This window comes from Homalodisca vitripennis, chromosome 1, assembly GCF_021130785.1.
Source record: "Homalodisca vitripennis isolate AUS2020 chromosome 1, UT_GWSS_2.1, whole genome shotgun sequence".
Lineage (NCBI taxonomy): Eukaryota > Metazoa > Arthropoda > Insecta > Hemiptera > Cicadellidae > Homalodisca > Homalodisca vitripennis.
The window spans coordinates 75,407,019-75,428,106 of NC_060207.1; the positions used below are offsets into that span (position 1 = coordinate 75,407,019).

The window sequence follows — 21,088 nt, forward strand, 5'->3', positions numbered from 1 at the left end:
ACCCAGTACGAATATAAAATATATAAGATTGTTAGGAAGACAAAAGCTGTGCTGTGAGGGTAAATATTTTTGATAATCCTAGCATCTGTGAAGTGCAAACCCAGTACGAATATAAAATATATAAGGTTGTTAGGAAGACAAAAGCTGTGCTGTGAGGGTAAATATTTTTGATAATCCTAGCATCTGCGAAGTGCAAACCCAGTACGAATATAAAATATATAAGGTTGTTAGGAAGACAAAAGCTGTGCTGTGAGGGTAAATATTTTTGATAATCCTAGCATCTGTGAAGTGCAAACCCAGTACGAATATAAAATATAAGGTTGTTAGGAAGACAAAAGCTGTGCTGTGAGGGTAAATATTTTTGATAATCCTAGCAAACAGTGTAGTTGTGTAAAGACATTGATTGCTATAGTATTTGACCACATTAGTAGGAGTTCTTAAAATACAATCAAGAGAACGCTCCATGTATGAATAAGTGTACTTGTAGTAAAGTTGCAGTGGCTAGCGCACGGGGACGGTCCTGGAGCCTCCAGCCACCGGCCCGGGCGCTGCGACACTCCAGATATTGCAGGCTCTCGGGTGACCTTGACCTGTTTACCACATCGTTACACCATAGTTGCAAAACCGCGCTAGCTGTGCGCCCCGCCGCAGTCACTCCGCTCCTAGTGGCTGCAGCAGCGCCGGGCCTTTCTCCGCTCCCAGTTCCACTTGCACTTGCACTTGCACTCCTTCGGTTCCGGTCACTCTCCTCGTCAGTCTCGCGACGGTACATTTCTATAAGTTCTCGACCACTATTATCCGTTAATCTACCTACAAATTCGTAATTGTTTAAAATCCAATAATGGTTTCTCACTACTATCTAAATACTAAACGAGTTATACCGTAATAATTGGAGGTCTAGTTATAGATGCAGATCAGTAACCGCTAAAAGTTGCATGATTTATTAGTGTTTTACGCATTATTTTCGAAACAGGAATAGGTCTATACACAATATAGGTCTATTAACAAGGTACCTTAAAAATGTCCGTGTACAATTTCAGCACAATCGGTATAGTGGTGTTTACGTTACTGAATGACACACAGAGAAAGAGAGAGATAAGATTTTTATATAACAGTATAGCTAAAATAGAGACAAAGATATGCTATGTATAAAACATGCTCGTAGTATTAAAAAGTATTATAATTAAATTTGTTATGACGACATAACCTAGTAAAAGATGTGTAAGAGTAAAGGTCAGTAATTTTAGACGTTATCTACAAATTAGTGTCCCCTATTAAACTTTTAACGAAATTGAGACGGCTTGTTCATTCAGAGACGCAATCGTCTAATGTTTTGTTGGAATAATTAAATAAGTTATTTTTTATCTATGTTTCTGTGTATTTATCAAAGCTTAATGTTCAGCATTTTATAAACCCTTGACGGGCTATCGAACAGCTCATACAAAAATGTTAGATATATACATATAACAGAATAACCACGAGTACATAATATATGCCAGAGAGAAAGTAGATGTTAGTAAGTTAGTGTCACGATTATTGCTCTACCCCTCTGGTACTAAATGTCGCACATGATGTTTGAAGGTGCAGGGGCAAACTTTGGTAAATAAATAATTTCAAATAGATATGAATTATTTTTATTAAAATTGGATTGTTTATCAAGGATAAACAACTCACCACAGTCATGTATCTGATTTCAACTCGTTCAGCTTATGTCTTGTCTATATTATTCTTGAAAAACTATTATCTTAAAATAGTTAAGATATAATATAATTTTACTTAAACATCAATACCTTTGTTAACAACTATACGTTATTGTCACGAGAGTGTAAAGTACAATATTGTGCGCGTTAACGTTGAGAACGATCAATGCAATGTTATCGTGCCACAATACAATACTACTGTCAGATAAATTACTCATTGTACAGTACTATAACGACAATAACATGTACTGTTAGGGGAACAGAGTGGGAAAATAGGATAAGGTAAGGGTGGAAGGTAGAGGTCAGTAGGTTAGTAGAACGATCAATGTCACGTTATCCTGGTACACAGCAATCCTAAAGTCGTACTAGTACTCAGTCTATAGTACTGTAATGACAGTGATGTGTACAGTCAGGGGGTGAGAGTTGAGAGGCCGGGAAAGGTAAGAGTGGAAGGTAGAGGTCAGTAGGTTAGCAGAACGATCAATGTCACGTTATCCTGGCAGACTGCAGCCCTACTGTCGTACTAGTCCTCAGTCTATAGTACTGTAATGATAGTGATGTGTACAGTCAGGGGTGAGAGTTCGAGAGGCCGGGAAAGGTAAGGGTGGAAGGTAGAGGTCAGTAGGTTAGTAGAACGATCAATGTCACGTTATCCTGGCAGACTGCAGCCCTACTGTCGTACTAGTACTCAGTCTATAGTACTGTAATGATAGTGATGTGTACAGTCAGGGGGTGAGAGTCGAGAGGCCGGGAAAGGTAAGGGTGGAAGGTAGAGGTCAGTAGGTTAGTAGAACGATCAATGTCATGTTATCCTGGCACACTGCAACCCTACTGTCGTACTAGTACTCAGTCTATAGTACTGTAATGACAGTGATGTGTACAGTCAGGGGGTGAGAGTCGAGAGGCCGGGAAAGGTAAGGATGGAAGGTAGAGGTCAGTAGGTTAGTAGAACGATCAATGTCATGTTATCCTGGCACACTGCAACCCTACTGTCGTACTAGTACTCAGTCTATAGTACTGGAATGATAGTGATGTGTACAGTCAGGGGGTGAGAGTTGAGAGGCCGGGAAAGGTAAGGGTGGAAGGTAGAGGTCAGTAGGTTAGTAGAACGATCAATGTCACGTTATCCTTGCACACTACAACTTTACCTACTCATTTATTCTTATACTGAGAGTTGTTTAATAGTAGAAACAAGATTTGTATCAAGTTCCGTTAGCAACAAATAGCATACCATATCGACAATCAAATATTTGTCGCTTCGATTTTGAATACTCATTTAGGGGTACGTTTAACGAAAGAGTTACTTTTTTGATAGATAACCTTTTCATTTACATCTAATGAACTGTGGTAATATTGACCAGAATATAGGCTTATGTTTGCGTATAAAGCAATAAAATATTTAAAATCCTAAATACAGAGAAGTGTGACAGTATTTGTTTTTGAGAAGCTGGTTATTAGCCCAAGCTGTAAGAAAACTCATTGCCTTATAAAGCTTTTTTATTTAAAAATTATGTTTGTATATATGGTTTTACCCAAACCCATACAAGTTTTTATTTTGTAATAAAAAAATATTAAATCATAGTTTACTCAGTATTATCTTTTAAAACTGTCGAAAGAAATTATTATTAAAATTACGGAAACAATATGTGTTTAATTTCTTAATTTAATTTTATACATAAATATGAATTATATGATGTCTGTAAAAATTAAATGTAGGTGATAGACTACATATTTTGAAAATGTAACGAGTTGTGGATGACCTCTCGTTTTGTGCAGATTAAAAGTAGATATTTTGATATTAAGACTGATTGCTAATCAGGTACTGTGCAACTAACGTTCCTTGATGTAAAGTTGAATATTTTATCTAATCATCAAACTATCTATTGTACTCAGTTTGTTTACAATTTTATTTATTATGGGACTTTCTTGTTGCCATTAGACCAGTGTAAACTGTTCGCTAACACTCAGCCAAATCCCATTGGGTGACGTACCATTATCGAAATCGATACTGCATATTTTTAAATCGAAGCTGCATGGACACTTTCAAATCTGTAGGCCAGATCGTTTTTTGGGATACAGACAAACACGCTTAGCCAGTAATTACATATAGTTTTAAAAATGTACTTTTATTTTTTATAAAAAGTAGTAAAATTTTTATTATTACAGGCAATTTAGATAATTTGTGTAGTTCTCTACTCATATGCTTGCAATTATTTTTATTTATTTTCTAGCCCACTCTTCCGTGTACCGTAGCCTACTGCTTTGTTTTTACGTACCATGTTTTTTCAGAAACATGATACTGGAAAAGTAACATAATAAGTGCTGTAAAATTGATAAAAAATAAATCAAAATCCTCATTTGCCGTATTTAATTTCATTTATGTAATATTAGCAATTATTGCTTATATCAACAAAGAATTTGATCATAATTAGAGGATTTCCCAAATTTCAGTATGTTAAAGGGATAAGTTTTTTATTCTATATTAAGCTTGCCTTTTATATTTATAGTGAACTATTAAAACATTAATTAATTCCATTAATTCATTACAAACTAATAATTTGCGTTAGTGTTTTTCTGTTTCATGTCCTATAGCTAATCCGTTTAATCTATCATGAAGAGTTTTTCACGATAACCATGTGCCACATAATTCATCGGAGAACCAAGAGCTTCTTTCTACTGTAAACATTGTCCTCCGAACGTTGAGTCTTCTCCGAACCCTGGCCCTAAAATCGTGTTCGTCATGATGACAGAGTCGGGGAGTGTGACGGAATCGTCCGGAACGGGACTGTGTGGTCGCCGATGGTGATTCGGTCAGGTGATTAGAACAGAACTGGGCGGCATTGTGTAGGGCACCTGTTGGACCGTGCGGTTATCGATGGAGATTCGGTTAGGTGGTTGGAACAGAACTGGGCGGCATTGTGTAGGGCACCTGTGCGACCGTGCGGTTATCGATGGATATTCAATTAGGTGGTTGGAACAGAACTGAGTGGCATTGCCTAGGGCATTTGTGGGACCGTGCGGTTGTCGATGGAGATTCGATTAGGTGGTTGGAACAGAACTGGGCGGCATTGTGTAGGGCACCTGTGGGACCGTGTGGTTGTCGATGGAGATTCGATCAGATGGTTGGAATAGAACTGAGTGGCATTGCCTAGGGCATTTGTGGGACCGTGCGGTTGTCGATGGAGATTCGATCAGGTGGTTGAAACAGAACTGGGCGGGATTGTGGAGAAGGGTTGTGTACGGCACCTGTGCGTGTGTGTGAGCGAGCGTGTCGAAACACCTCGGTCCCTCGTCGCTCCACCGCCCAACCGGAACCTCCGGCTTGGATTCGAATAATGGCTCTAATACGGCGCGCGGTACTATGGGAGGGGGCGGGGGGCGGAGGCACAATCAGGAATGTGAACGTGAAGCTGACGTGCCGTGACTGTGGTGTGAGTGAGGCTGCAGCGGTATGTCCCGCCCGCCTCCTGTCCTGTACCGTATAATACAGTACCTGTACACACCGGCGTATTCTCCCCTTGTCTCTCTCAGAGAAGTCAAACCGATGGAATTATTTACGAAGACAGAAGTTAGGATATTTAAATCGGCTTTAATATTTCTAGTAATAAAAGATGGATAAGATACACACCGGAGGTATTTTTGGTCTGGTACCGTTTTTTGTGTGCTCCATAAAGAAAGACTACCGACTACTTCGCAGGCAACCGAAGAGATATTTTAAAACGTTTAGGTTAGTCCAGGCATTATTAAAGGAATTATTCGTATGATTTAGGCTCACCGAAGACTTATGGTTTTCATATGGACGATTTCATTTTCTCAAGTTCTATATCAACGTCGTATGTGTTTATAGGAGTAGTATTAACACGTATCAGGCCAGATGGCAAACTCTGCGAGGTGTCAACATACCCCTGTGTCCATTTGTCTACACTAGACTGTTAAGAGTTAAATAGAAAAAAAAAATTGTAGCGGCTACCGTCTTTCAAAATATCCCTTACATTTACACGTAAGGAGTCACGTTTTATTGCGAGAGTTGAATTTTTTATGAATTATAAAATTATTTTCGTAGACGACGTGAAAATATATTAGTACTCGATCATATTGTTTGTACATACTGTTTTGTTATGTTAGGTCTCGGAAGGATTTGATGATTGTTAAGGGAAATATTATGTTTCCTAACACTTGTATGTATCACGATAGGTTTTTAGTTCTGGTAGGTCAGCTGTGTTGATGTGACACTGTTGTTGCCTACAAGGAAAGAATGACTGGTGTAGACACGGAACCGGTAGTCTGCTGTCTAGTAGAGTATGACGTGTTGAGGGTAGCTGGTAGGGGTAGGAAACTGGCCTACAGTTCCGCACTCCGCAGTGCGGGGGGACCTTGAGGACTCAAGGCTCTTCCTTGCTGGCCCGGGTCTACTGCGCACTTTGTGTCTGGGACAATTTTATTCTTTTACTGAATGTGGCTCCACTCGACGTTTTAGTAACAAGCAGTAACTGATTCAACTTCCAAATCGATCTTGTTTCGTTATCATTTTCTTGAAAACTTTGTATGGTTGATTTAAAAAAAATAAATCTCTTAGTGTCCTCAATTATTTTAACGTCGGTTTATTTTTACGTAAACCATTACAATAATACCCTTAGTTTTTCAGTGAGCAAATTTGAAATAAAATGTATTTATAATTAATTTTTAGTCTTCTATTGTTTGTGTATGCTGGTGATTAAACTAAATAACAGTTGTTTATTAATTGCTATATTGCCATTGAATCACCTTGGTTAAGCAATTTCAAGACTATCATCACACATTGTGAAAGCAATCGTAGTCAACTATTACTTATCAGATAATTTTTTCACTTCTATCAACAAAGCAAACTTACAACACAAACATACTGTAGACTCTAACAATTACATATCACATTGAGAATTTATTCATTTATTATTCATAATATATCTATAATATACACTTGTGTATGAGATGAAAGTTGCTGTTCCAATATATAACATGATAAAGTACTCAAATACTTTAAAAATGGTTGTAAATAATTGGTAAATTAAATGGTAATAAATCTCTGTTTATTATTAGACTTCTGTTTGATTTCTAAATTCAGTATCAATCACATTTGAAATCTTTGTTATTAAATAAGAAATTTAGTTTATCTAACTTCCAGACTACATTGTTAATTTATACTAGTATATTTTTTTATTATTATTATTATTATTATTTTTTTTTTTTTAAAGGAGAAGCCGATCTCCTTTTTGCCTTATTCTGCCCTGTCCTCATGGGCCACTGGCCTGTGCCAGGATCTTATCAAACAGAATAAGGGGGAGAGTTGATACAGATGACTGCAAATTGTTAAAATAGATTCATTGAAGTATCATGCTTAGTTATAATAAAATAATGTTGTATTAAAAATAAGCTTTAAAATTTCAAATTTTTGTCAAAGCTGTGTAGACAAACAAATGACAAGTCAATTATTCAAAATAAAAAATCGTTGTGTTGTATTTCTGTCAACAGGTGGATGACAAGATGAAGTTCCTGCAAGGCTCCACAAGATGAAGATCCTGCAACTCTCGTGCAATGCATCAAAGCATGGATAAAATGAGATGATGCAGGCAGTTCAGTTATTCTGAAGTTTACTCTTTGTTTTATTTCTGTCAATAGGTGGCTGATGAGTTGGAGATCGGGCAACACTTGTGCAGTGCATCACAGCAGGACCAAATAATAATGACTCAGCCCATGAGATAAGGCGGACCAATGGGGCTGTTCAGTTATTCAGTTTTGTTGAAGTTGACTCTAACGTGCGGTAATTCTGTCAACAGGTGGACGACCAGATGAAGCTCCTGCAACACTCTTGGTCGGACATGCTGGTGCTGGACCATATGCACCAAAGGATGCACAATAGTTTACCCGATGAGACGACGCTTCCCAACGGCCAGAAGTTTGACCTGCTGTTGCTGGGACTTCTCGGCGTTCCCTCCCTATCGGAACACTTCTCCGAGATCACGCATCTACTGCAGGAACTCAAGTTCGATCTCAGCGACTACATCTGTGTTAAGTTCCTTCTTTTATTAAATCCAGGTTGGTATCAAGAGAAAGGTAAAAAAAGCCTTCTCTCACAATTAAATATCTTATATTTTACAAAATGGAAATATACTTGAAAATTATTAAAACCTCCTCTTTTAATTAGTAATACAAATGAAACTTTATGATGAATGCCAGTGAGTCCTATGAGACCAAATAAATGTGATGTGTATAAGTTTTTTCGCTTAATGAATATAAAATGATAAAAAAAATAAAACTTTAGTAGTATTTTATAACTAACCATTTATTATATTTTTGTTCTAATAAATAATTTATGACAAAATTTGTTACAAACTTTAGATTTTTAGTAATTAATAGTCACTTACAGTCAGTTATTGAGTGACAAAATTAAGATCTTATATTATAGCCAGTGCCAGTCAGAGATTTTGGTCCCTTTTTATTCCTAAACAAATACTCAATTAACTTTTAAACAATGTTTAACAGCCTGTCAGATTCCTCTTACACATAACTGAGATGGATATCAAAAGTATCACCACTATACTTGATACATATTATTATTGTATACTAGGTCTTATAATGTTGATATGAACTCTACAGTTCTTAAAGCAAGTGTATAAATAAACAGGGAGTTCCTGAGTTAATTAATTGCCTCACAGAGATTTAAGCACTTTAAACTCTGTGATAATTTAGAGTAGATTTGTTTTTGCCAAATTATAAAACATTTAAAAAGTTACCTTGTAAGTCCGTTATATTTTAAGTCTGTAATAATAACTTCTTTTAAAATATTTTGTTAATTTAATTTACTATTTTATAATTATGTATGTTTTGTGGTATTCAATTGGAAACAAAATAGAATTTTCATGAACTTTTACTCATGAGTTTTCACTAGAGGGTGGATTTTAGTAGTTCTGAATATTATTTAGTATATTGAATATAAACTAACTCCATATTTCATTGTTTTTATATATATATATATATATATATATATAAATGTATCAATTAAGAACTCTGAACTATCAACAGTGGGGCAAGAAACTGTTCTATGAGTGCCAAAGTCATAACTAAAAATAAGATCGTATAATGCACTTTTTGTAGCCAAATAAGATTAAAAACAATAAGCTATAGTATTGTAAATTGTGACACACTTAAATTGTGTTAACTAATTACCTCTTAGGGATTTAAAATTGGAGGTAATTTTCCAACAAACCAATAAATATATTGGAGTTTTGTAATGTCTTTAATAAATTATAGTCAAATGTATTATTCAAATTCAATATTTATATTCTTACATTATTAACTAACCAAATGACTAATATATAAATATAAAAAAAACATGTTCACAAAAGGATCTGAGGTGGTCTACATTGCTTTTGAGAATAACCATTGCAAATACATTAATGCAAACTTATTTGAGAGATATAACAGTTTTTGAATGTTAAAAGTTGTTAATCACTATCATATTCATCAGATAGTTTTTTATTTTACATGTTCTAGATATTTTGGCGTTTTCGTCAAAAATTTATTTCTTATGTTTTGTCTTGACACTTGATATAAATGTATCCAAAGAGTAAAACAATGCATGTAGGAGGTTTGCATTGTACATACTCAGGATTCTTTTCTTGTATCTAATCCCCACGGCTTTTTATGATAATTTCTAACCAGCAATGGTGCTGCCCCATGAATTAGTTTTCTGTGAACAATATAGGACATACTGTACCATGGATAAAGAGTGGCAAACAATTTAGCCATATTCAAAGCGTATATTTCATAAACCTTAGAATCCGGTTCATAACTGCCAGATAGTGCCTTTAGTAACACAACAAAGTTCTATGAGATTTACATCCATCTTGGTAATTATAGATGGTATCAATTGGAAAATATAGTGTTATTTTCATAGTTTTCTTGCCCCATAACCCCAGGTTTTAGAACATCAACCAACAGTTCCATCTGTGTTCATAGTTGATTTTGAATATATTTGTTCTTTTTCATATTTTCTTTCTCTTTTTGGTCTCTAATCTTGCAACTCTTAATGGCTAAATGATATGAAACATGTAACAAACACTCCAAACATCGTGTGTGCAGTATTGAAAGTTCATACTCATAACTAATTACATCAATTTGCGGCTCTTGTGTTCATTTCTTATGTAATGTCTATCATAAATATGTAATTTTAGGAGAAACAAAATTTAAAACAGCATTATTTTTTTCCCCAGGTGCCTTTGTTGTCTTAGATAATAAAAAGATCTTTCCTTAAAATTTATATATAACACGAAAAATATTAATATTATGTACCATTCGGCTGCAAACGGTTACATATAATACTTGTATGAACAGTTAAATGGAATATTATAGTTTATACAAATATCAAAATTGAAGTGGAATTGGTTAGAGATCTAAAGTTATGACTGCCTTTTGTGAGTTCAAAAGGGCAAAGTTCAATTTAGGCAAATGTGATTCTTACCTCACTTTGAGTTAGTTATCCAAAAATAATTTGTTTAAAACATTTTTCCAAAATCAATAAGTATATAGATATTGCAGTTTAAAAAGTCCATTAATTAACCATGGTTGTCGATGACTTTGTTCTGGTATTCCACACGATAGACACAAAGTGGATTGACCTGATAAATATTTATCAGTTGCCTTAGATATGAATTCTGAATAAATGGATCATGTAAACAATACCTAGGTCCGACTTTAGCTTCTTGACTTTTGCACCACTAGATAAGTAAACTGTCCCACTATGTGTTAGTGGTAGAATGTATGTTCTAGTTAAAGGTATTTTTAATTATTTATCCAATGAGGAGCTATTTATCCTGCAGTTTAAACCACAATAATTCATTATACTTTTGGAGAAAGTTTGACCTTCAATTTGACATTTTGTATTGAATTGAAAAGAAATCTGTTGTTGTCTTTTCAGACGTTAGAGGGCTGATGAACAGGAAACACGTACAAGAAGGCCATGACCAAGTTCAACAGGCGCTGCTAGAATACTGTGTCAATAGTTATCCCCAGCTGACGGTAATTCATTTTGCCTACTACAAGTTATTGCATGTTTTTTGAGTTGGCTTGCTCACAACTATCCCTACCTATTTCTGTAGAGTTAAGGTACAAGAACATTTTCGCTACCACACCTAAAACTGGACAAATTTAACCAAAACACATATGTATGGTGCATTGTTTTCACCTGTACGGTGTGATATTTGTAATGCTCTAGTAGTCTGATAATGATTTATAGCTATCATCTAAATTTTCTGTGTTAAAAAAATTATAATTGTTTAGAGCGATATAAAAGATAATGATGTTGCTGTTTAATAAATGATGTTTGATGAAATGCCGTAATTTCAATCATTTTAAATTTTTTGTACAGAGCCTGCAGTCTAAATTAGATGTGTGAAGAAATTAAAATGAATTTTACTTGTGAAATTTCTACATTATTAGTATTCAAATGGGTTAAAAGAATTATAATTACAATAAAAATGTTGTTCATTTTATTATTAATAACTCTTTTATTGTGTATTTTTAAAGGGACCTCATATATGCCAATGATTTATTTTATACATCACATATTTTCTCTAGTAGTAAAAAACTCATAGAATGCTGTTGTCGCATATGTTTAATGTGTGACAAAATCTAATCTAAAATACAAATGCACTAAGTCTGGTAGCGAATGTGTTGGTGCAGGTGTAGGCAACTGCTTGGTGGTTGGTTAGGAGTGATTGGTGACAGTATTGAGGCGGATGTACAGAGTTTAACAGGGTAGTAATTCTCGGTAGTCGGTGCATTGCTCCTGTAGGGACTCGAACTATGTTATTTAGGAACGGTTATTTAATTAGAAAGTCTAAAGCTGTGGAATATAAACAAATTTCCTTTCTATCATTTTGTCCAAGTTACTATACTAGCATACAATGACATGATTGCATTAAAATGACTTGAAGAACATAATTCAGTATGTTTTATAACAAATTTTCCTCCTAATTCTTTTGTTTCCAAATCCATAATTTATGTCAGTATTTAATCCAATGTAGTGATTTACTTAATTTACTGTAGATAACTAACAGATCAGTGCTGATGTTGAAGGCATTATCAACACAGTATTGCAGGTTGTTAGTTATCTCACAGTATATATCGCAATATAGAAGTCAACTAGAAAAAAAAACATGGCTGCCTTTGTATGGATGACCTCAGAGACATTCTGTCTTTGCCCACTCAACCATAGGTGGTGGTTCATAAATCATCTGGAGCGTTGTTTTGTTGTAGTTGCACAATAAAAATGGGGACAGTTCTCTTTAGAAAATTGAAACAGACTGTTCCTTAATTTGAGGTCTCCCACCACCAATGTCATATACTCGTAATAAATTAATTTATCAAATCCAATCTAAGCCAAGTGGGTTAATTGATTGGTGTAACCAAAAATTTTTGAAAATATTGTGCTGAAAGTCTAGAAGAATCTAAAATTAATACATATTTTAAAAACTTATGTGTTTCCAGAGAGCCAGCAGTAACCATAGGAAGTCCATGGCTACTAAAAAATTGGAAATGAGTTTTCAATGAGAATCTTTAATCGTTGGTATTCATGATCAAGTTATATATTGTGATGAAACTTTATTGCCAAGAATATATTCAGTGTTTACACACATTGCTTAAAAAGTGATTACAGGAAACTGTATACTGAAACTGTACTCAGATGTATACTATTTTCAAGAAAACAGAATCAATAATTGTATGCAGTGAAACTATGTTTACTATCAATTTATTCCGAACTACAAATGAGTAAAATAAAAGTGCTGGAAAAGATAGTTTAATAGAATCTCTGAGTAATATAAATTTTAATAGTAATCCAAAAAAATCCTTTAATATATTTTTGGGATTAGATTTTAAAACTGCCTTATGTTCTGGTAAATGTCAGCTTGAATGACGAAAGGAAGTGAAAGATTCTACACTTTTATGATTATTATAACTGCAGACCTCACCTACAACATTGCTTTAGAAGGGTTAAAAATATGAAATTTAATAATCCGTTAGTAATTTATCAAGCAATATAAAATATGTTAAATCATTATAAAATTTAGCATCCATTAAAAAAAATATAATATATAAAACAGCTTACTATAAAATTAATAAAACCAATGCAAGCCAACTCAGTTTTTTTTTCTAACCTAAATTATCTACTTAACGATAATTGTAAGTAAATAAATCTGAATCACAAAATAAAGTTAGTTTAAGTGAGGGCAGATTTAAACATGTTTTTGGCATGTTTGCAGGTTCTGAGTCGTCATGTCTCGTCGGCATACCCTCACTTCTTCTTTGCCTTTAAGCTTAGTTTCTTATACTTTAGTAATGCCTGTTGTAATGTGGTGGATTTACTGTTCCTTATTATCACTATCACTGTGATATTAGTTGTTTTCACTCTCAGGTGTCAATTTAAATGTGAACATTTTACAGATTATAAGAGTTTGTCAGTCCATATACACATTGTATTTTTATTTGCTATTTACATATAACAATTGTCAAGTTTTTTCATATTTTCAATATTGTTGATTGGCCTGTTATGTTTTCATAGTTTTTAATTATAAACTGTTATTTCTGACACAAAATAGTGATTAATTTATGTATTTAAAACTCTAGGCTACTAGTGTTGGCAAGATTTACAGGGTTATTAGGATTACAGTGGATACGTTACAGATTCAAGAATATAAATACAATATTTATCATCATCAGCGTGTGACAATGCAACGTTTCTTAGAAGCAATATTACAGCACTACTGGCACACTATATAGCAACTTCACGGCACACAGTATTACACCAAAGAAGTCACGAATTGGTTTGTTTACTGATGTGTACCATACTTAAAATTTTACATTATCAACCAATATTTTTGCTTTTATGTTGTTAGTAATCTGTTACATTCCTTACATTTTTCAAATTCGTTAAGATATAAATGAAGTAGTATTTGTTAAATATCGTATGATGGTAATTGATAAGTTTTAAGCTTGCGTAACTCACTATGAAATATAATCGAATGACCACAGACTGGAATAATTTCTAGTTTGTAATGTAAATAGTGCCCTGATACATATACAATAATCATGTAAAGTAAAATTTCCTACAAAAAATTAACAGAAGCGTTTTAAGTTTTTATGGTTGCTGAACTCTGATATGAGTAACATTGTACATGTCTGTTCAGAATTATTATAAAAATAATTTCAAACCCATATATAAATGGTACATTCTGTTTATGGTCTATTTAAATCTTGTTGGTTTTGATTGTAATCATTCATACAAGTAAAAATAATTTTTAATTGTAGATGAGTAGAATGTATTTGTGTTTCATGAAAGTGCTGTGTAGGGAAGGACAATGTGTGGATGGATCATTTGTGAGTGTTTCCCAGAAGTGATAATGTGGACTGTAAACATTCTGTGTGTATCCTGGTTTGGTACACAGCCATCACAATATTGGCAAACAATCTGAGGAAATGTGAACAATTATTCCTGTGTGTGTAACGACATTTTATTTGTCTTGTCTGATCGTTGCAAACAAAGACAATAAACATCAGAAGAATTAACAAAAACTGTAAGATAACATCTTATTTATTGTTGGACAAATGATATTGTGTCATGTCTACAGAAAGATTTAGTTACTTTGTTGAGATTCAGTGGCATAACTAGGGCTTGGGTTTTTGGGAGGAGGAATATGAATCTAATTGTAAAGCACACTGCACCTAGTGGTATTGAATAAATCTAAATGTGAATAAATTAGATAACCCAACAAAACAAAATTGCTGGTAAACAAATATTTTTTAATTTTTAGGGCTCTTAAGAAAGGATTCTACCCCCCTCACCTCCACCATAGTTATGCCACTGTTTAGAAGCATATATACATTTTTGTGTATGTATGTATGACCAAGTACAGTAATATAAAAATCTTATAGTTTTCTATATCTATGTATTGATAAAACAAACAACAGTTTATAGAATTTAGTTGGTTCAACCCTTCAATGTATTTTTTTATCAATTTGATTTTTTCCTCATAAATTAGGAAATTCTGGCTGGATTTGAGTTTCAAATTATAATTTACATGTTTTTATTGAAATTTAGTATACTATATTCGATGAGATAAGTTTTACAATATATATATATATATATATATATATATATATATATATATATATTACATATATACATGTATCATGTATATATATATATATTAATCATACAGTTATTAAATTGATTTTACATTAATATCGATTTTGTCCATATTAGCTTGTTTTATACCTTATAATTTCAAATGTAAATAATTTTGAGTGGAAGTCCGTGTTTTGGTGTGTGTCGAAACATATAGAGAACGTCAAAACATAAACAAAGAAATTGAATAAAAGAAAGAATGTGTAGAATGAATTAAAACACTTAAAAGGATTAGAAAAGTAAATTATTGAATACCCTTAAGACTCAGTGGAACGTATAATAAACAGCTTATTAATTAAAATACTTACAGTTCGAGTCCTGGAGGAGCAAAACTGACTTAATTTAGACTTTCTCTTAATTTAATTTCGACCATATTCAGAATTTACAATGTGAAAATTCAAAAATCTATAATTCCAAGTTTGCAGTGCAAAAAGTTAATAATTTATCCATATATTTCATATGGGGTATGTTTGAAACCTTTTTATTCATTAATTTTGTCATTTAATGAATAAGAATTAAGAATACTAGAATGTATTATAGTTACGTGAGCTTGGAACATCATTAAGGAGTTTTTACAGAGTTTAATTAACTTAATACATTTTTGTACTAATAACTTTCTTGGTCCAGGTATTATTGTTATGGCCTAGTAAACTTAAAATATTATTACATGAGCAAATAAGTAACTATAGGTTTATAGACCTTGTTTGAGTTTGGATCTTGATCTTGTTAACATATAGTTGTAAGTGTAAATATTATTTTACATAGCATGAAATTACTCTGTCACTACAGATATAGTATTGTAAAATATGCTGGGGAATTTATACCCCACTCCATTGTATCGTAATAACAATATTTAAAAAGTACTACAGTAACAGCTGACTGGGTATAGACTAATGATAAGAATCAACAAAATTTGAAAAATTAAAAAAGTATGGAGCTTAAGGAATTGTGGCCTGAACTTCAATTTCAACATGTGAAGAAATGATCCAACTTGGAAGTTAAGTCTTCAAAGATAATGTTAATAATAACTCTGGTCAGCCAAGAGGAAACTTTCCACAACAGTCGCACAGGCGGTGATCTCTGTTCAGTGGACTAGTCAGTATGTGCGTGATGGGGGTAAGCCAACCACCCGTAGGTAAGAGACGAGAGTTAGTTACTGGTGAGTTGGCACTACTGACTTTAAACAAGAAGTGAACTTTAGCTGTCTCAGTCAGTTTGTAATGCCCTTTGTTATTTTCAATTTTAATGTATTAATGCACTGCGATTCATCGTCTAGTATTTCAGTTTATCAATCACTAATAGCACTCAGCTACTGACCTAAAGCCTCGGTTGAAACGAGGGGTAACAAACAATAATAGTTAAACTGAGGGTGATCTGACGTTTTGCTCATTTTGAGAATATAAAATTGCTTGGATATCCTATATCCTAATTCCCTCTCTAGCTTATATATTTTTTAAATACGTACGAAAACATACAATGTATGTATGTATGTAAACACTGTCTGGTATATATTTTGTAAATAAGAGACAAAAGCATACAGTGTATGTGTATAAAAACTTTCACGTCAGACGAGTTTGAGATTAAAAAACAATACATATTAAACAGTTTTCTAAAATTTAATGGAATTGATACTCACAATGAAATTATGTTCTGAGATTGTTTTACTCGTCAGGATTGTAATTTTGTAAGGATATTGTTAATGTATCCTTAATAAACTGTCATTTTGAATTCATCCATTACTTGAAATGAATTTAATGATCACCATTCAAAGTACTGAAGTAAACCATATATTGTTCAGATGTTACAAATAATTTGATGAATCTTTTACTGAGTGCCAAGCATTTGAATTGAGAAAAGTAAATAATAGCATAAATAGCTAAAGTTTGTTGGTCCACTTTCAAGTAAAATTCACTATTTAATATCTGTGTGTAAGGCTAACTATAATTAATTAAATATTATATGTCTAGCTTTAAACTTATCATTAAACAGCAATGTATAGATCAACCTCTGTGTAACAACTAATTTGATAAATTAACTCTTAACAGGCTTTATTTTTAAAAGAATCAACATTCCTGGATAGAAAACACGATCTAAAATGTGAACAGAATTAAAGATTTTTACTGTTTGTCATCTGAGATGAAACATATACATTAGAATCAGATTGTTAAAATATTAAAAGTAAATTATATTTAGTGAGCATTGATTACAATTTGTTTTTCTGTGTAGGACAAGTTTCAAAAACTACTGAATCTGATGCCGGAGATTCATTCCTTGGCGAGTAGAGGGGAGGAGTACCTCTATCACAAGCATTGTAATGGCAGTGCGCCCACGCAGACGCTACTCATGGAAATGTTACATGCCAAGCGGAAATAACCATCACGTAAGTTACCTCAAAAGTATTATTGTTAAATTTTATAAATCCCTAATATAGAAACTGTTGGAGATTTGAGACATAGACATATTCTTTATTTGCCATTTCATTAAGAGTGGCGTAAGTGCTTATAAGGAACAAATACAATTCTGAATGAACGTGGAATGTTTTGGGGAGGTTGGCTCTGTTAATACATGGTCCCAGGTATGGTATTCAAATTTTACAGGTTCAAAAATAAGGATTTGAACTTCAATTTTGTCCTTTCACATTTCTGAGGAACATGATAAAAATTTGGATTGAAATGTTGGGAAGATATATCACAATATATATTGTGAATATATTGGCTTTGTAAAACAAATTTCAAAAACTGCAGTAATGATTCTTGGTAAATTTTAAATGTGGCGTAGTAACAATTTTAATGCCCATAAATTTTACAATATGTATGAATACAAAAGATTGTGTTTAAAGTAATTAAAAATTCTTTTTCTTTGTTGAAACTCAAATATACTATAACATGTGCCAAAGATGTACAATAATTAATACCTTGTTTTAGTATTATCTATAGAAGGATGCATATATTATTGGTATCAACAGAGTAAAGTCAGGAAAAACTATACAATTATAAATGAGGAATAGCAACTTAGACATAATAAGGCAAACATTAAAATTAAATGTAGAACATTTGTCTTATTGTAGGATGATAAAAGAGGTGAAAGATATAACTTAAAATAAATTATACTATTGCTAGATCAACACTTTCAGTAGATGAATATATGACCCAAGTACAAATGAAGTTTCATAAAATGTGATCGTTAAAAGTATGTATTCTCTTGAGTCCTTGGAAATGAAACAACACCAAATATTGCTTTTAACTAACAATGATTGCAAATTATTCATCAGAACTAGACTGTAAGTTTATAATTGTTGATGGAAAAGTTGTAAAATGCAGAAGGTTGATGTTTTTTTTTGTTTTCAATTCTTACACAGCCTCATTGAGTTATGGTAATTAAAATTAGAAATTAACAATACCCTAATTAACTTAATAACTTAATTAACTTAATTTTGAAACATTGGCCCCCTTTAATTTATAATCAACCTAAGATGCTGGCTTGCTTGCATGTTTTAAGGGAGAAGGTTTCTAAGATCGAATAAGTCTTAATCAACAACAATCAGAGGAGACATACAGTTTTACCTGTCTTGGTCTTTCATACTGGTGTCACAGACCAAAGAAAGAAATAAACTGGGCTTAGGTGAACAGCAAGTGAAGCCAGGTCAAATCGGTGTCACCAATGAGGAGTAGGTAGAATTGCATGAGTCACTCATTGGAGTTTCACCCCTCACTAACAGTTTCACTACTGTAAATTATAAGAGTACATTAACATTATGTAAACTTCAACAATGATAAACAATAAACAATTTTTTGTTACTCCTTCACATTTAAAACGTGAGAATGTTGTATTTATATTGGTATTATGTTTACAGCTGGAGCAGAGGGGCTCACTGCGTTGAGAGCCCAGCCAACAGCGTCATGTGCTCCGGAAGAGTGCAATAACAGTGCTACAGCTACAGTATTACCAAGATCTTACGTGTGCGCATCGTGACAGTGTCCGGTCGCCTGCACCTGCCTAGAGCAAGATATGCCTTCAAAAAAGAGTACAAAAGTCATAAAAAGTATAAACGAGTACCAGAAGTAACTAAAGGCATTATTCACTGTGTAGTATTGTGTACAGGCTAAGTGTAGAGCCGGGGCTCAGAACCAACTTTCATACCCACGTTTTCAGTACATTTCAAAAATGTGTAAATTATATTTTTTTAATGTTGTTATTTATTTGATATGTTGTTTTATATGGTGTACATGGTTGAAGTTTTGTATATAGAGAATAATGCAAATGTGGTAATGTTTTGTTTGCTTTTCATAAAAGCGCACAAGATGGAAAATGTCTACCGAAGTTTGAACTGTGAATGATCTTGGTTCTGGGCCTCCGCTGCAGCAAACTGTTGTTGCTCATTTAATTTTAAAATTGTAAATTATACTGTATTACGTTACATTCCAGTTTGTCGCTCTGGAAGGGATTGTTTGGGCATCAGATCTTTATCTTCACTTCTTCCCTAAAAATTGATCTAAGAACGCTTCTTAACACCTTGCAGTTCTCGCATTTCAAAAAAAACCTCTTCCACTTTCGAGTATTTACATTCCAAACTCCTTCTTTTTCTCCTCTTCCGATCCCTTTCCTTTCCTATCTTTACGAATCAAATTCGGTTACGGTCGCTCTTTCGGCATTCACTTTTCTTTCAATTAATATTCCCGACTCATTAACACTCTGGGATCTCGGTGTTGGGACAACAAAAGTTTCCTGTAGATTATGTTAATTTAGAACTGCTGCCTCTAGGGCGTATGTTCAATGTTCATTAAGTTTAATGTAAAGAATGTTATTGTACTTGAATAGGTTTAACGAGTGAATGAAAAAACTATTGTATTTAAATTTGTATAAAATATTGTTAATCGCGCAGTAACCTAAATGTTTTGTCACAGTTACCTTATTTACCTCGTTGCACACGACTCTCTCTGTGTGCCTTTCCCTCCCTTGTATTAATACTCGACCGACAGTTGTGTATGGTGTGTATGTGTATATAGACGTGTGTGCGTACGAACAACGTGTGTCGTGAGAGCCCATGTGTGACGAGGACTCCTCCACGTTTTCACTGCCACAAATCCACGATCTGGCAACTTATCCATTTGTACATTTGTTTTATAAATTTTCAAATAAATGTGCTATTTTGGTATGTAGAGTATATTTTTATGGTTGAGAACTTTAAAAAGAAGCTGGCCGTGATTTAAATATTGTGATGAAAAGAGAATTTATTTTTAAAAGTATCTACAGTTGACTTGTAATCCGGTTATAGAAGTTTATTGTTGTTAAAATAAAAATTTGTAGTTTTATAGTATTTTATTTCTGTATTTTGTAAATTTTAACTAGGTGACATCACAATTTCCTTTTTTTACATACTGAACAACTATTGTTTTTTATAAATATAAATCACCAAGCATGTTTAAGAGTTTTGTATACTTTCATATAAAAAGTATTATAAAGTCTTTAGATGAAGGATAAACCCTATGAACCATTGATATGATAAAGTTACTAGTATTACAGGCTCAGCGTTGTATGTGTAATGTCAGTGTCATCCTCTTAAGTTCCGTATTGTGGCACTTGTTTTATTTATCTGCTACTTCTTATTGTTTTTATTTAGACCACTATATAATATTAAGAAACAAATTTTGTTACCTCAGTTTGTTGTACTTGTATTTACCATTTACAAGTGACCATTACCATGTTTTACACTGTATATAGTGTGTGTATCCGTTGTAAGGATACTCATTGTTCATTTTGTTCCTGGATTCTGGTGGTTCACAACATCATTTCTCACACGATAACATGTTGTAAAAAATAGCTTATATTTTCTAAAATATTTATTAATTTTTTAGTCTGATATAAAAACCAGGTGATACTGTCCAGTTCCAGCAGCCAAATGTATTCCACCCCCCCCCCCCCCCACCCCCCCCCCCCCCCACCCCCCCCCCCCCCCACCCCCCCCCCCCCCCACCCCCCCCCCCCCCCACCCCCCCCCCCCCCCAATGATCGATTTCTGTCTCATTGATGATCTCAATGATGTTACTGTAATAGAAATAATGTACTTTTACCTTAAGTTATTAAAACTTAACTTAAAAGATATTAAAGAAACTTCACATATATTTGTTCTATTCATATTGTAATTTTTGTTCAGTTCAAGTTATAAAAA

The 21,088-nt window shown here is 33.4% G+C and overlaps 1 protein-coding gene across 2 annotated transcripts in view; it reads left to right on the top strand.

The window, feature by feature from the left end:
- LOC124364848 (nuclear hormone receptor FTZ-F1) overlaps nt 1-20,074 on the top strand; it is an 89,513-nt gene extending 69,439 nt beyond the window's left edge. For both annotated transcript variants that reach the window (XM_046820633.1, XM_046820642.1), the window contains exons 3-6: nt 7,514-7,772; nt 10,654-10,754; nt 17,146-17,299; nt 18,773-20,074. In XM_046820633.1, the coding sequence (XP_046676589.1) occupies nt 7,514-7,772; nt 10,654-10,754; nt 17,146-17,292 (507 nt within the window). In that variant the 3' untranslated portion in view covers nt 17,293-17,299; nt 18,773-20,074. The remainder of the gene's footprint in view (nt 1-7,513; nt 7,773-10,653; nt 10,755-17,145; nt 17,300-18,772) is intronic.
- The last annotated feature ends 1,014 nt before the right edge of the window (nt 20,075-21,088 follow it).